The 16,459-nt window shown below is 35.3% G+C and overlaps 1 protein-coding gene across 2 annotated transcripts in view; it reads left to right on the forward strand.

Annotated features, from left to right (window-relative positions):
- LOC123695856 (monocarboxylate transporter 1-like) overlaps positions 1 to 16,459 on the forward strand; it is a 43,403-nt gene that overhangs the window by 15,204 nt on the left and 11,740 nt on the right. Inside the window, exons 1-3 of one of the 2 annotated variants that reach the window (XM_045641800.1) lie at positions 4,606 to 4,862; positions 12,901 to 14,562; positions 15,531 to 15,764. In XM_045641800.1, the coding sequence (XP_045497756.1) occupies positions 13,003 to 14,562; positions 15,531 to 15,764 (1,794 nt within the window). In that variant the 5' untranslated portion in view covers positions 4,606 to 4,862; positions 12,901 to 13,002. Of the gene's footprint in view, positions 1 to 4,605; positions 4,863 to 12,900; positions 14,563 to 15,530; positions 15,765 to 16,459 lie in introns of those variants that run through there. The other variant, XM_045641799.1, reaches the window with a different exon arrangement.

Genomic DNA, 16,459 nt, shown 5'->3' on the forward strand with positions numbered 1-16,459 from the left:
AATTTGTTTTCAAAGAAAGCAACATCCCTTGATTTAATAATTTTGCTGAGATTCTCTGGATCAATCAATCTATAACCCTTACTATTTTCACAATATCCTACAAAAATGTAAGGTTTACATTTTGAATCTAATTTCTTACGATTCTGTGTCAAGGCATAAACCACACAACCAAATATACGTAAATGGCTAAGATTCACCTTCTCATTAGTCCATTTTTCCTCTGGCGTGCTACCGTAGACTGCTTTTGTAGGGGACCGGTTCTTCAAATAAACAGCGGTATTGACCGCTTCTGCCCAGAACTGCCCATCTAAGCCTGCGTCTCGTAACATGCTACGAGCCTTCTCGACGATTGTCCTGTTGGCCCGCTCAGCAACACCGTTCTGCTGAGGCGAGTGCGGTATGGTAGTCTGGTGAATGATGCCGTTATCCTTCAAATATTCCTGGAATATAGAATTGACATATTCGCCTCCATTATCCGTCCTCAACAATTTTATTTTTCTATTGGTTTGGTTCTCCACCATTGCCTTGAAATGTTTGAAGTCATCGAAAACTTCACTCTTATTTTTCAGAAAATAAATCCATGTTTTCCTACTACAATCATCAATAAACGTGAGGAAGTAACTAGCACCACCGAAAGATTTCACTGGCATAGGCCCGCATAAATCACTGTGTACAACACCTAACAGTTCATTTGACCTACTTTGTGCCTTCTTAGGAAAAGGTAATTTGCTAAGCTTCCCCTTAACACAAGCTTCACATTGACTGAACTGTGATTTATCATAAGTAATACCACTAGCCATACCTTTCATTAACAAATGCATACTCCTCATATTGAGATGTCCTAGTCTCCTGTGCCATGTCTCCTGCGTAACAGAGTTAGCAGCAACCTGGAAACTCAGCTCAGTTTCTTTCTTACAGCTCTCAGATGCTTTCTTCTGCACTAAATCTTGAGCTTCTGTATTTACCTTGGTAGTCGCAGATTCTACACTATTCCCTGAAAACATAGAACAGCCACCACATCCTACCACACACAGATCACGCTCTCTAACAGATTCTGCAGTTTCTAATTGATAAACACCATTTTTATGTACAGCTGTAGCTGCTAGCTTTTTACCATAGAATATATTACAACATTTTTCATTAAAAATAACTCTAAAACCCTTCCTAGTTAACGCACTGACTGACAACAAGTTTGTAGCTAAATTCGGTACATGATAAACTTCACTGATTGTTTTGATGCCTAATTTCAAATTTACTTTTACATCACCACGACTAGCAGTAAATAGTTTTTCACCATTAGCCACCTTGACTTCAGACACATAACCAGGAACAAAGTTATTTAGTATATTCCTGTCATGACACATATGACTACTCGCACCAGAGTCTATTAACCATATATCATTCTGCACACAAGCTGATAATGCTGTCAATAGTAACTGGTTTGTTGAGCTCTCCGCCTTAACTGGTTTCACAGATTTACAGTTCCTCGAGAAGTGACCAAGCTTCTTGCACTTAAAGCATTTGATTTTCTTACGTGCCGCCACCAAAGCTGTTGAACTCGTGTCACCTTTTTCATCACGTCGTTGCTTCTCCTGCATGAGCTTCGCTTTGACCACTTCACTCGACAACTTGATATTAGAATTTTCAAGTGCCATTATGAGTGGATCAAAGTCTTGAGACAAGCCACCCAGTAAGAGAACTGCAACGAAATCGTCTTCCAGAGGTGAACCAATATCGTTCAGCTGTTGACTTAGGTCGCTAATCTTCGCAACGTAAGCTTCCATGCTTTCACATTCGCATAATTTTGTTGCAAACAAAAGACGAAGCAAACTCAGTCTCCTTGACAACCCCTTGTCTTCGTACGCCTTTTGCAAATTAATCCATGCATCCCGCGCCGTCTCTGCGTTCCTTACATGCGTAAAAACCGAGGGCTTTACTGACAAACAGATCTTAGCAAGAGCTTTCTGAGATCTCTTCATATGAGCCGCATCTTTGACATCTTCAGTTTTATCTTCCGAAACGACGTCCCATAAGTCCTCGTGAATGAGTAGCATTTTCAGTTGGAACTTCCAATTACTGTAGTTTTCTATGCCGCTCAACTTCTCCACAGGAGTTAAAGTCGAAACCGATGTCGATGTCGCCATTTTTACATGTATGGACGGGCGTTTTAGTTTATTTATAAAATTACTTTTATTCTGCCAAAACTCAAAAATAATTATATACAGAGCAAAGATAACGTCCTGGGCCCATAACCTGATGGGTTTTGGGCAGGAAAAAGCAAAGATTGTTAAATAAACTTGAGATTCTTTATTAGACGATGCGCGTAGTACGAAGGGTAAAGACGGAAGAGAGAAATTATAAGATGACACATAGGTATTTGACATACACATTTGTTTATACAAACTCTTTTCACCAACAATAAAATGTATACTTAAAACTCTCTCGACTCCGTCAAAGGTAATGTGAAATAGGAGCTTAACTTTATTAAGCTACGAGCTACCGTTGGGACTAAACAAACGCAAAATGTAGATAACAACGCTAGAAATTTGAACAAGTCTTTACCTCGATGTAATGGAACCAGTCTATATTATCATTGTGTTGTGGAACAAAAAGAAAAATCTAGTGGAACAAGCGACTATTAATTTGAACAAAAGTGGACATTGTTTCAGACCTTTGGTGCAGCAGACTGTGAATACAAAAGGCGGGACAATGACTTGGCTATGAAAAAATGGATTAAAAGTTACGACTAGGGCCAGACTATCGATTTTTTAGTAACTTGACTTAGGTTTGATCGAGGTTTATCGTTTCTTTATTGCTTTGTAAGCGAGGATAATAGACTATTGGACCAGTTTGTAAACGGTTTCTTTTGTGATGGTTGGCTATATTGTGAAATGTAATTCTGGGTGGAACTAAAGTATAGGTTTGGTATACCTACTGCAAATGTGTTCCCATTAATATGCACATTCAGTAAGTCTATAAAAACTAAATATTTGATAGAAAATATAGGTACAAAATTCGTTGAAAAGCGTGTTTGAATAACACTTATTAATCTTCCTAGCGTCGAATACGTGGTAAATCATAGAGCAGGAATTTTAACGGATTACCCACGTAAAGGTTATTCAGGATTATTGACAGAAAAATACCGTTTCATAATTAATGATAACAATATGACGATGATTGCCGCGATTTTATCGATCTAGTGCGAGATACAAAAATATCGCTACTACGCAACCGTATTGTACAGATTGCTGCGTTTATTACTTCTGTTATCTACTTTATATCTTATTAATAAGTAATAACTAGCTTTCCACCAGCGGCTTCGCTCGCATAGTCCATGAAAAACCCGCATAGTTCCCGTTCCCGCCAGATTTCCAAAATAAAACCTATTCCATGTCATTCCTCAGGTCTCAAGCTATCTCTGTACCAAATTTGAAGTAAATCCATGCAGTATTTTTTGAGTTTAGCCCGGACATACATACAGACAAACAGACAAAAATTCTAAAAAATATGTTTTTGGCTTCGGTATCTATTGTAGATCATGCCCAAGAATTCTTTAAAAAAATATTCAATGTACATTTTTGACTGTCCTACGATTTTATTATATTATGTAGTATGAATATTGAATACTATAGATATAGATTAATTAATAATACTTTAATGATTCTTTACCCAACATCATTATTCACCCCTTTGTCTTTATTATAAAATCACGAGTTCAGTAAAAGTTCATTGTTCCACTGATAATTTATTTAATCAGACATCTCTCTCATTAAAATAAATATCGATAGTCTATTTTTATTCAGCTATCTTGTCCTAAATTTTTCTCGTTGTTATTGTACCCAAAATAAAGTTCGTTTTAAATTCTCATTGCATTATTTCAAGAGGTGAAGAGGCACAGTAACTAAGAAATATAATATTTTTTTATTTTGTATTACCTACGTATATTTCTGATTACATTTTAGGGATTTTGTGGAGATATTCTGTCGAAAAAGTGAAACTCAATAGAATAGTGTGTAAATACAGCTCATGAACATGTATCGGTATAATGTTTTATTCATTTACTATTGAGAACGATTTATAAAAATCGGCATTGTAATAAATTTGGCAAAATCACGTGACTTTTCTCGAGTGTGCGCCATTTTTTTTCATATAATTGGTATTTTATGTAAAATGTAAATTATGTACACGACATAGTGTTAAATTAAATTAAAATAATCAATACATATTGACTTGTTATCCTAATTATAATTACATAATGAACTTTATCTCTGTTAGCGACATTTATCTTCAGAATATGTGTCGGTTTCAAAGTGTAGGCATCACTTTGATATATCTATAGTTAAAGATATTCGAGAAACGTCCATATGATTTGTTCTGATTGTTTAAATTAGTTTCTTAAACGCGGTGAAGCATAAACCCAAAACTGCGTTCTAGTTGAGACGGTAAACTCTTTATTCCGGGCCGCTCAATTCGCGCGGCTATTTGAATTGTCGTTTTGCCATTCATGCGATAATAAGTAATTTAGTGCTGTATTGACCGAGGACGACTCAATAGATAATCTTTTATCTGGCTATTAAATAATGAGCCGTCGAGTCGTGTGTACCGGCCGTTCAGTGGTCATCTGACCGTGTGCGCTATCACTTCTTCCTCCCTTTATTTCGACAAACCTTAATAGTTTCCTCAAGTGATACATTGTTCTATGTACTCAAGGGATTCCGCGCGTGTAGTGATCAGTGATCAGTGTTACGGCTTGTGTTTTTAATATTCAGAGTGTATTATTAGTACAATGCGGTGATATTAGTTGAATTCGTTTTTGGCAAGCGGGCGTTCGACAGCGAGCCAAAATGACTATGCAGATGGAGGTAAATATTGTTTACAAAATTCGTTTACAGCTGACGTGAAGTAAACATGTCATTTTAATAATTCGACGAATGTTGTTGTTTTACTGTGTAGTTGATTAAACAGTAATTGTTCGAGACACAAGCGAGTTCAAATGGCAAGGAATCTGTTAGTTGAACAAACAACGTCGATTTGTTGTAGACGTTTGAGAGCGGTTTTGAGAACTTCTCTTGAGTTTCTTGTATTTGTGTTGGATGATACTTTATGTTAACGATGTTTGTGACAAAACAAATGGATAATTAGATTCATGTATTGTTTATTTATATTTACTTCACACATATTTGCTAATGACCGGTATTAATGCTCATTCTTTCGCTTAATTTGTCTTTATTTAGATAAAATTGTTACACTACTATTACTACTTCAACTCCTACATTTTAAATCGAACTCAAATTATGAAAAAAAACGTAAAATATTAATCAACTTTTTTCATTTGTAGAATATAAATGAAATATCTCTTAGTTACCGAGTTTTTCTCTAATCTACAATTCTAAATATGGAGATGTCGGTATTTGATCTCATGAAAATATTCCTCGTGTAATCTATCAAGAATATAGTATAGATATGATGGAGATAGAAAATGTAGAGCATGTTAAATAAATGATATAATTTTATGAAACAACAAATCATTGCAAATTAATGCTATATTGCCTTCTAATGCAACTGATAGTGACAATGTTATTAATTGCGTGATAAAATACGATCTTTATTAATGGAAATTGTATTGCAACAGGGAAAATGTGACGGAATTTAAATTTAGCAGAAAAACTTGATAGTGTTATTTACACTAAAAGATTATAGACGTCTACTTTAAGACTTTTATAAGTATACCAACTAGCTGCTCCTTTAGGTTAGTTTATTTTATGATTTTATTGAGTACTTAAAACTCAAACATTTATTTATTCAATTAGACTTCTAGAAGCACTTTTTAATTTTTTTTTTATTTACCATCGACTTACGATATTTATATAGTTTTACCACTAAAGTAATTTAAAAGATTTAACAAAATACGTTCAACCCATCATCACTCAATCAATGAAACTTAGGTTACAAAATTAGGTTAGTTTTTGATTCCGTTTTGGTATGATAATTTGAGAAAAAAAAAAAACAGCGTGCATTGCTTATTTTATAAGACGAAACATCCCACACCAATAGAAGTTTTATAAAACTTAGCTCATATAAAGAGTGGACATTTTAAATTTATTAAAGGCCGGTCATACCAGACATGCGTCTCTGATAACACTATCATACTGTGACCTACGCTTTTCTTCTAGTTAATTGTAGCATAATGATTACGGGTTGATGTCGTTAACCAGGAGATAAGCTTGACTTAATGGACTTCCGAAATGTTTTGTTTAAGCTTTTTAAAATGGGAGTCTTGACTTGCCACTTGTGATTGGATTGTTGAGAAATTTTTGTAGTGATAGTGTGAAACGAAAGAGCTCTCCAATGTACATAACCAAAGTCTTAAGCCCTTAGTTATGTATGTAGCATGAAGTACATAAATGTACCTAATTTTTGATTTGTGAATAGTATTTAAGTTTGGATGTTCTTAGAATTCATTGCAATTAAATTAACTTGTCGAATAATACTGCAGCGCAAATGCCTAATAATTACTAATGAGTTAAGTTTTGTTTTGAGTTCTGACTGTTTAATGAATGGACTTAGTTTTATAATTATTTAAATTTTGTTTTGTTTTAATTAAGTTTACGATCTCGTACTTACTGACTAACTACATTGGTACAGTTTAAAGTTTTAACCAAATGCGCAATAGTTATTAAACTCTTTATTTTATTTGTAGTTGCGTGAAGTTTAAATGAAAATACAACATTACCTGAACAAATAGCTGCCATTATCCTGAAATTGCATTTAGCGTCTAGACACAACGTGATTCACACGTACTTTACAAAAAAATAAATAAAACGTAACGAATTTTAAACCTCTAGTTACTCTAAAGGTCGATAAAACGAATATATAAATTTAGTATTTACACTTATGATTAATCTGCGTTTCTTTATGTATATGTGTATGAGAGCCTAATCCCAAATCAATGTATTTCCCTCGTACATCCAATAGCTCTTAATCCGAGATAGATTTGACACTCGCGTGAACGTTGAACCTCCCGAAATCTTAACCTTCTTACGTCACAAGTTGGCATTACGCCAACGAGCTGAAAGCCTTTTTCCGGAACGTAAACTTTATGCCACCGTAGCTTAATTTCACAGAAACCGGAGCACATTTATCTCGGAATTTGTAGAACATTTTTCAGCACATCTGACTTGTTGTAGAAAGAGAATTTTCAATGGAGTTGACGCTGCGAAGTTTTTACACTGTTTTGTGGCAACACGCGACCAAGTGTAAAAAAGGCGTGTAAAAGTAATTACAATATTATGGATCCGACTTGGGCAAAAATCCGATAACGCCTTCCATTGTCATAATCTGTTTGTATTTGAATTGAACAATTTAATATTTATAAAGAATATTTTTTTTGCTATTACCATTTACCGATCGAGATTGTTTACTGTTTCAAATATCCTAATGTACTTAGGTGTTTTAGATAATAACAAAGTATTTGAATTTTCAATAGAACTGTGGATAGTATTCCGTCAATAAGCTGATCTAGATTAACTTCGCTGAAACTTTATCGATACAATTCCAAGAATTTGGTCGTATTTAGGTGCGAAGTTTCTAGTCCTCTTTGTAAATCTATTTGACTAATTTAGAACGTTTTAATAATAAATTTTTTATAAATACTTTGGGAATATTAAAATCTTCTTCTTTGATTTGTTTCTAAAATACAGTGAATCTATCTAAATCCTTCTTAAATAAAATATGACTTAGTTCTCAGTTACAAACAACATAAATTACAAAACACAATAACTGCCGCGTTTTATTTAATACCAACATTTTTATCCTGTTAGCGTTCAGTGATTCGTTTAACTGTTAACAGTTTGATTGCTTGAATGGTGTGGTAAGTGGGTAATGGTCGTTGAGACAATAGCCGTGTCACGCGACGTGGAGGGATAACACCACCCACGTTGATATGGGATAAAGAGTATATACTAATATTGTAAAACTGAAGAGTTTGTTTTTTTGTTTGAACGCGTTAATCTAAGGAACTACTGGTCCGATTTGAAAAATTCTTTCGGTGTTAGATATCCCATATATCGAGGAAATAATGTTTTTCTATAGTCTATATATCATCACGCTAAGATCAATAGGAGCGGAGCAATGCGGGTGAAACCGCGGAGCACAGCTAGTATAAAATATAAATGGCAGTAAAATTGTATTGGAGATGACGTTTTGGTGATGATGGAGAGGACTTTCTTTTTGCAGCTAGGTGTTTTGTTTACTATGAGCGATTAAAATGGGAGTAAAATTGGATTAGAGAGAACCTCTTAGGGCACTAAAACGTGAAGAGATTTTCTTTGAGCAATTATGTGGAATGTATTTTGATTGGCATTGTTAGTGTACCTATATTTCTGTGTAGAAGTATTTTATATTGTAGGTAACCTACATCGTTGCACTCGTATACGGCAAAGTATCTACACAAGTAGAACCAAAGTACGGTTTCTTGTAAAGTCAATGTAAAGATTAAGTTAATCTTGTATCACATAGTGTAACCTTATATCTTTGGTAAACAATATTCTTGCCTAATTTTGCACATTCTTATGTATGTACTAGTCAAATACACTAGGGACATGTAGGTATGCAAACTGCAAGCAAACACAAGTACATTCTATCACTTTTCGATATGGAGAATTACATGTCGTAATAACTCAGCCCCCGGAATCAAAATCAAAATCAAAATAGAAAATCTATTGTGTCGTGGCCCGATCGGGCCGCTCGGGGCTCAATGGGTTAAAGCAGTATTGTTTCCAGTGTGGGAAAGTGATGGCGATATACGACCTATATAGCTCTATCATTTTTCCACACTAGAATTAAAACTGCTTACAGACATGACAATCCCCATGGACCAATAGAACGGAAACTCGCCGGGAACAATAAATACTTTAGTACATCCTGTATCAATAATTAAACAATACAACTGCAGAGATGTTATTAATTCAGTACTCATTGTTATTTCAGCTATGGACACAATGTTTTCAATGTTACAATAGCGTAACGTTAAAATGAATTGATATGAATCTAATATGACAACGAATGTATAGAATTCCAGTAATTATGCAGCTTTTCGAGATGACAATTTTTTAATCGAAAATATCAATTGAATGCATCAAAATGTCTTTAAATATGCAGTATTTTTATCACTGAATAAGTCGGTGTCCTTTTTACGGATTATGAAATGACTAACCATTATCCTGATAGTGATTGGAAATAATTACGCGAGATAAGAAACGCTGGCATTGTATAAAATGATTTTATCAGATTTAGATCAGTAGAACAACTCAGTAAAAAAATCCATTACGATCATTTATCGTGCCTTGATTTGGTTTGTTTAGAAAAAATCTTTAGTAATCATTCAACAAGAGTAGAAATTATAGGAACAAGTTTATTTTTTTTATAATTATTTAAAACGAATATGTAATTATAAACACATTTTTAACGTGATTTTATTGTTAGTATCCGGGACGAATAATCGAAATAAAACCTCGTTAAAATTAATAAATTATTCCTACACATTTATTTACGGAGCCATTATTTCTGTCTTGTGATCCGAGATAGGTATCTTCATTTCGTGTTCTCATTATTTCCGATATTTGCTCATTATTTGCTTGCAGTTTTAAATAAATCGGTTCTAGAAAATTCTACACTCAAATCCATCTACCAGAGTTACATATGCATGCATTTTTCTAGGAAAAAGTTTATCAACCTTACGTAGCATCTGTTCTCACGTCTGTCGGTAGGTGTTTGTTGGCAAACACACGAATTATTTGACATAAAGTGTATGACACGCTGGATGTAAGCCAGGAGCACGTCAGACTTGCCTTCTCCAGTTTAAGGAATTGGATAATTTTTCTCGGAAATGCGAAGGTTGAATTCTGCTCATCACGTGTTGAATAATCTTGAAATGATCCAATATTTGATATGCTTCCGGCAATAAATTAATATCGGAGATTTGACTAGATATTTGCACATTCATGTGTATTTTTTGCTTTTAGGAATAGTTTTAGTCAAGTTAGATATTCAATAATGGCGCAGTTGTTAGTGAGGTAGACTTACGCAGAGGATATGGATCGATCCCTACTGGGAAACTATATGGATAAAAATAATGTTTTTCTATTGTCTGGGTCTCTAGACAGTTATGTATTCTCACGTTGTACAATATGTTTATTATCGTGTTATCAATGTACCTTTGCTTAGTTGAGCACCAGAAGACTGCATTTAATATTTATTTATTAGAACTGTATTCATTAAATTCACCAACAAACTTTCAAAGACCATCCTATTTAGAAACTTTAAGAGCCAGAGCTGAATCTAATTAATAATCACTGATTCGGACTCAATGACTTTCCAATCATCAAAGGTTAATTTTTTCGTTTGAGAAAATTGCAACTTTGCGCTTTTCCCATTTAGGTCGTATGCTCTCGACATCTAGAAATGTTAATCAGTGGCTGCTAATGAAATCCATGACCTGTAAAGTTTCTGTATCGATTATGTTTACGGTAGAAAAATTTCAGCAGTTTTCGGGTAATATTTTGTTCTCGGAATGTTGTTTGTGTAAATATTACGTCGCATTACTTATAAGTAGGTAATCTTGTTAGAGCTTAGTGGATATGTTTCGAGTTTCGACGATAATGTTGCAATATGTATTAGTAAATTTATATTTTTACTAATACATTTTATTATAAGCTCCTTTGCTCGCTCATAAACAAAGCATATAGTTAAGAGGAAATACCGTTAATTTATGCATACATGTAACTTTATGTGTTGTTTTCACGCCAGCAGTGTTTAAAGGAAGTTAATTAACTTAAAATAAATGGATCCTTTTGAAAGGACACATTATAGTGATTCTTGTTGTAAAAACACGGACGTGAAATGATTATTATAAGTACATTTATAAATACAATATCAGATTAAGTACCATTATGATGACGGTGATGATTTTGTTAACGGCATCATAAGATGTTTTAATGAAAAAAATTTAAAATGGCACAATTTCTCGTGCATTCTACAAAATTTAAGCGACACTTCAAAGCATTAGCGGAAATAATTAATTCAATTGTCGCGTCAAGATTCTTCCAGCGTTTTAGCGCCCTTGCGACGAAGGTCGATCGAGATTACGTGAACTTGGCTTGAGTCAAATAAAGCTAAGTTTGGAGATAAATCACGAATTTCGTGGTTTAGTTACTGAGTTTGTGAACAATGAGAGTTGTGATTTAGCTTGGAACTTGGTTAACAAACAAAATAGTTTTTAAAATTTAATTTTAAATATTCATATGATCCTATTTTTAAGGCAACTCTATTGGTAGATAATTAATAAATGGCTCCATTGATAAAAGAGTATGTATAATTTATTAATTTCAGAGATTGAATCATTTTGGTTATAATCACTTATTAGTCACGGAACACGGACCCTTACAATGAAATCTCGCAACAAAAAGTCTACCTTTCAGGTATTTATTTTTTTTTTATAAAATATAATTTTCATCTGGAAATTAAATGTCGAGACAAGGTTCTCTATCTTACTTTTGATTCTAACAAACGGCTAGATCGACGTTTATGAACCTTATTTGTTATTCGTTTTCGCCCCAAATAACAGCAATTTATAAAACAGAATAAAAATCACAAAGAAAATACTTATGAAAATTCATGAGGCCAAGAAGTCGCTAGGTTATCTAGTTGTAATACAATGTCATTTGTATTCAATTTACTACGGGCATCTTAAAATACGATTATTAACTTTCTTAAAATACGATTTATTGTATCTTTTATAAGAGTTTACAAGTAATAACTGCGTTAAAAACAACCGACTTCAAACTTGCACTTGCAAAATTCACAAATACCTACAGACAAAAATGCTCATAAAATAAAAACTACTGGGCCTATCCGAATAAAATTTTTATGGGACCAATTCGACACCATCACGCATCGAACAAAAAAAGAATCACGTAAATCGGTTCAGAAACCTCGGAGTAATCGGTGTACATACATAAAAAAAAAAAAACATACCGGCCGAATTGATAACCTCCTCCTTTTTTTTGAAGTCGGTTAAAAATAACATTATTCTTGTATAACATCGCTATACGACACATTTTCATACGCAATGAAAAGCCATTTACGTTACGTAATCAAAACACGTGTTTTGCTATTATGAGAAATGTCACATTGTTTTTATGTCTCTTTCAAAGAGTTAATTTAGTCTGAACATTATCCGAATAGAAATGATATTTACGCATTCATTTCAGATAAACTGAAACATTTTCATATCCAAATTTTGGGTTTAATAGTTTTATTTTTATTATCATTATAAAGGTGATTACGTAGTTATGGTTATCATATAACTTTACCCATTAATGGTCACTGAGTTTTATGTCACCTCATTTAACAGAGATTTCCCATGAGAATGAAACGTGACCCCGTATATTATGTTTGGAGGTCGGCCAGTAATTACAGCATTTTATTTTCCTTGCTGCTCGTTATTTTTCTCGTATACACTGAAATATTTTTGCGTTCTCTCTACGTGTGATTGTTTTTATGTAATGTGCTGAATATTTCATGTTCTTTATGTAACACTTGTATATATAATCCAAATACAAATAGTAATCAAAAGATATGTGTGGTCAGAGTCGAGGCAGAAGCTATACGTACTTATTACGTATCTACTTGTTTAATAATGCTGCTGAATGTTGTGGTTTAGTAATTACTTTAGCTAATTGCATTGCCATGAAATCCATACCTCTCGGTTCATTTAATAACAATGTAATATCGTAATGGAAATATGATAGCATAGGGTACATACGAGCTTTTATTTCTGTTTTAATTCATAAAGCTTAAATAATTATGACAGGTGTTTTAATAATGTATAATTTGTTACAGCATGAGGTCACGACGGCGCTGCGGTATACGCATGGAAGCCCGGCGAACTGCTGACCACGCGCTGCACACGTTGCGCGCGCAGTTTCGCCGAGCGTTGCCGGAATGGACCGCGCGCGCCTCTCGCCGTCGCCGGATCGCGCGAATAATAGGCCGCTCCAAGGAGGACCCGGCGGAACCGTCGACACGCCCGTCCCGCCCGCGGAGGCCTTAAACGACCCAGAGACTTCGCGGCCCGCGCCGCGTGCGCTGCCTTGTATCCCCGAGAGCGAGCCCTTGCTCCGCGACCCGCTCAGTGTCAGTGAAGTGCCGCGGAAAAATGGACGGTTGCTCCACGTTCAGTTCGACGCTCAGTCCCCGCCCGCGGCGGTCTCGGTGTCCAGCTCTAGCTCGAGCTCGGACGATGAAGACGTCTCCATCGCAGAGGCCCGGCCCCCCGACGGCGGCTGGGGGTGGGTAATCGTGTTCGCCTCTTTCATGGTCAATCTCATCGCGGACGGCATCACGTTCAGTTTCGGTGTATTCTTTCCACATTTTCTGGAGTACTTTGGCGAGGGTAAGGGAAAAACCGCCTGGATCGCTGGTATCTTTATGGCGATGCCGCTGCTGTCAGGCCCCATTGCAAGTTTTCTGACCGATAGATATGGTTGTCGGCGTATGACCATTTTCGGTTCGATACTAGCATCGATAGGATTTGTAATCTCAGCTTTTGTGGACAATATGGAAACATTGTTCTTGACGTTCGGTATTATGGCCGGTTTCGGATTGAGTTTATGTTACGTAGCAGCAGTAGTGATAGTAGCATACTATTTTGAGAAAAAGCGATCGTTAGCGACTGGAATTTCTGTTTGTGGTAGTGGTATTGGTACATTTATATTTGCACCATTGACCTACATTTTGCTCGACGAATATGGATGGCGAGGTACTACGCTTATTCTAGCAGGATTTTTCCTAAACATGGCAGTGTGTGGTTTGCTATTCAGAGATCTGCCATGGACGGCCACAATGAATGAAGAAAGGGCGAAAGAACGAAAGAGGAGACGTGAACGAAAGCGAAATAAACGCTTTGGTTCTTCCGCTGATAGTTTCTCTGATAGCAAAAGTAGTGCTGCAGGATCTAGTAAAGTAGGAGAAAATGAAGACATTGAAGCCGTGACGACATCGATAGTACCGCAATTCAGTTCACTTGTGGACTTACCGACATTCATGACTGGAGATGAAGGTGTATCTTTAGAAATATTTGAAATGATGTCTAGCAAGGGACGAGCGTATGCGATTATGGCTCAAAATAACTATCCGGGAGTGATGCTGCCATCAAGGAGTTTTAGTGACAGCGGCCGTTTGCACGAGCAGTCACCTCCAAAGGCGCTGATGTCTCCTGGCTGTTTGTCTCCGGGACCAACGTCGCCTACTACCGCATCAAATGCAACAACAACAAATACCTCAAGAGCGCCCCTGCACGATAAAGCGGCTTTATCCCTGTGGCTTAGAAGACAAGGAGCTGGCTCCACTAAAAAGCCTCCAGCGTTTTTGAAAGATTTAAGAATACATAGACATTCTTTGACGTATAGGGGTGCTATGCTCAATATTAATCGTTATAGATTAAGAGCTTCGTCCTGTCCTAATATATTCCGGAATTCCATGACTACCATTGCTAAAGAAAAGGTGAGATATAATACTGTTATTTTATTCATTGCGCTTATTTGGCGTACGAGTTGTTAACTTTACTTGTACTTATTTATACTTACACTATTAAACCAAATAAAGAGCAAATGCCAAATATTTGTATGTTTGTAATTCATCTTCAAAACTACTGAACCGATTTTGGGCTGGAACCGACATGTCAGTGGCTATATTTTTTTAGTATTTCTCTCGGCCAGAAGAAGAAAATTTAAAAATTTTAGATCCTACACCAATACATATTATCTTATAATATAATTAAATGAATCCCAAAATGTGTTGGTAAGCGCATAACTTGAGAACGGCTAAACCGATTTCGTTAATTCTTTTTTTATAATATTCCTTGAAGTTTGAGGATGGTTCTTATGTAGAGAAAACGTGAATATGTACCACGGGCGAAGCCGGGGCGGACCGCTAGTCTATAATATAAAAATGAATCCCAAAATGTGTTGGTAAGCGCATAACTTGAAAACGGCTGAACCGATTTCGTTAATTCTTTTTTTATAATATTCCTTGAAGTATGAGGATGGTTCTTATGTAGAGAAAACGTGAATATGTACCACGGGCGAAGCCGGGGCGGACCGCTAGTATTGTTATAAAAATATTGCAACAAAATGTCGCACCCCCTGGTAAACAAGCCTTCACAAATACTCAATGCTATTAGATAATTGTGGAATAGCAAAAAGAGCAAACAAAATGATGGATGATGCATAACACTCACAAGGAATTAAATTCACATTTTTAACCAACTTCAAAAAAAGTAGGAGGTTCTCAACTGTAACTTATTGGGTTTGTTTTGTCACCGGAATTTGTTTGGATCTTGATCAATCTTTTTTCTATTTTTAGTTCGGTTGCTGCCAAAGATTGTCTTGAGCTTAAATTGATTCTTGTTTATACTCTACTACCTACTTTAAATTTCATAAATCGTTAATTTTTATTTCAACTAATTCCAGTTACAATGGTACGCCGGTCTCTGGGACTTCTGGGACCTTGTCGTGGACGTGTTGGACTTCTCTCACTTCCGGAACCCGGCGTTTTTGGTCTTCGCGATCTCGAACTTTCTGCTATACATGTGGTATGATGTGCCGTATGTGTACATTGCTGATAACGGACTCAGTATGGGCTTCAATGAGTCGCAGTCGTCCATGCTGATATCTATTATTGGAATATTGAATATGTTTGGAGAGGTGAGTGTTAATTTAGTTTCTATGTACTTACTTTCTTTTTATATTTGGAACATAGGTGTGAGAGGTTTCCTCTCTTTATGTGTGTTTTCAATAGATTGATTTAATTCATATTCTTGAAAATTATAAAATATAGTCGTAGTTCCATATATTTGTATCAAAGCGTCTCTGAAATCATTGGACCAATATTTTTAATAAAATTTTCCTTGTCTATATAAATCTCATTCACTATTTAAATTTTAAAACATCTTAGGCTTTCCAAACATGTTATAGATGGATTATCCTTACCAACATGGTAATAGAAGCATTAGCCCATATAATATAACTCAAACGTTGTAGACAAACGCCTCCAATACATTAATAGTTTTGTATTTGTTATCATGTATGTTTTAGGTTTGAACGTTATCGCTCGCACTAAATATCCTTGTTCTTGATTTTTATAATCAAATACATTTACATTGAAGTAGTTTCTGTTATCAACATTTGAGTAGCAGCAGCAAGATAGTATGAAGATTTATAATATACATCAACATTTAGGTTGCCGTTGATAGACTGAAATGATTTACTAACTCAGCCCCCGGAATCACAGACACAATAGAAAATCTATTGTGTCGTGGACCGACCGTGGCCGCTCGGGGCTCAATGGGTTAAACTTTTTTTTACTATTATTTAAAACCAACTATGAAAATCCATACTAA

The sequence above is a fragment of the Colias croceus genome, chromosome 11 (assembly GCF_905220415.1).
Source record: "Colias croceus chromosome 11, ilColCroc2.1".
Lineage (NCBI taxonomy): Eukaryota > Metazoa > Arthropoda > Insecta > Lepidoptera > Pieridae > Colias > Colias croceus.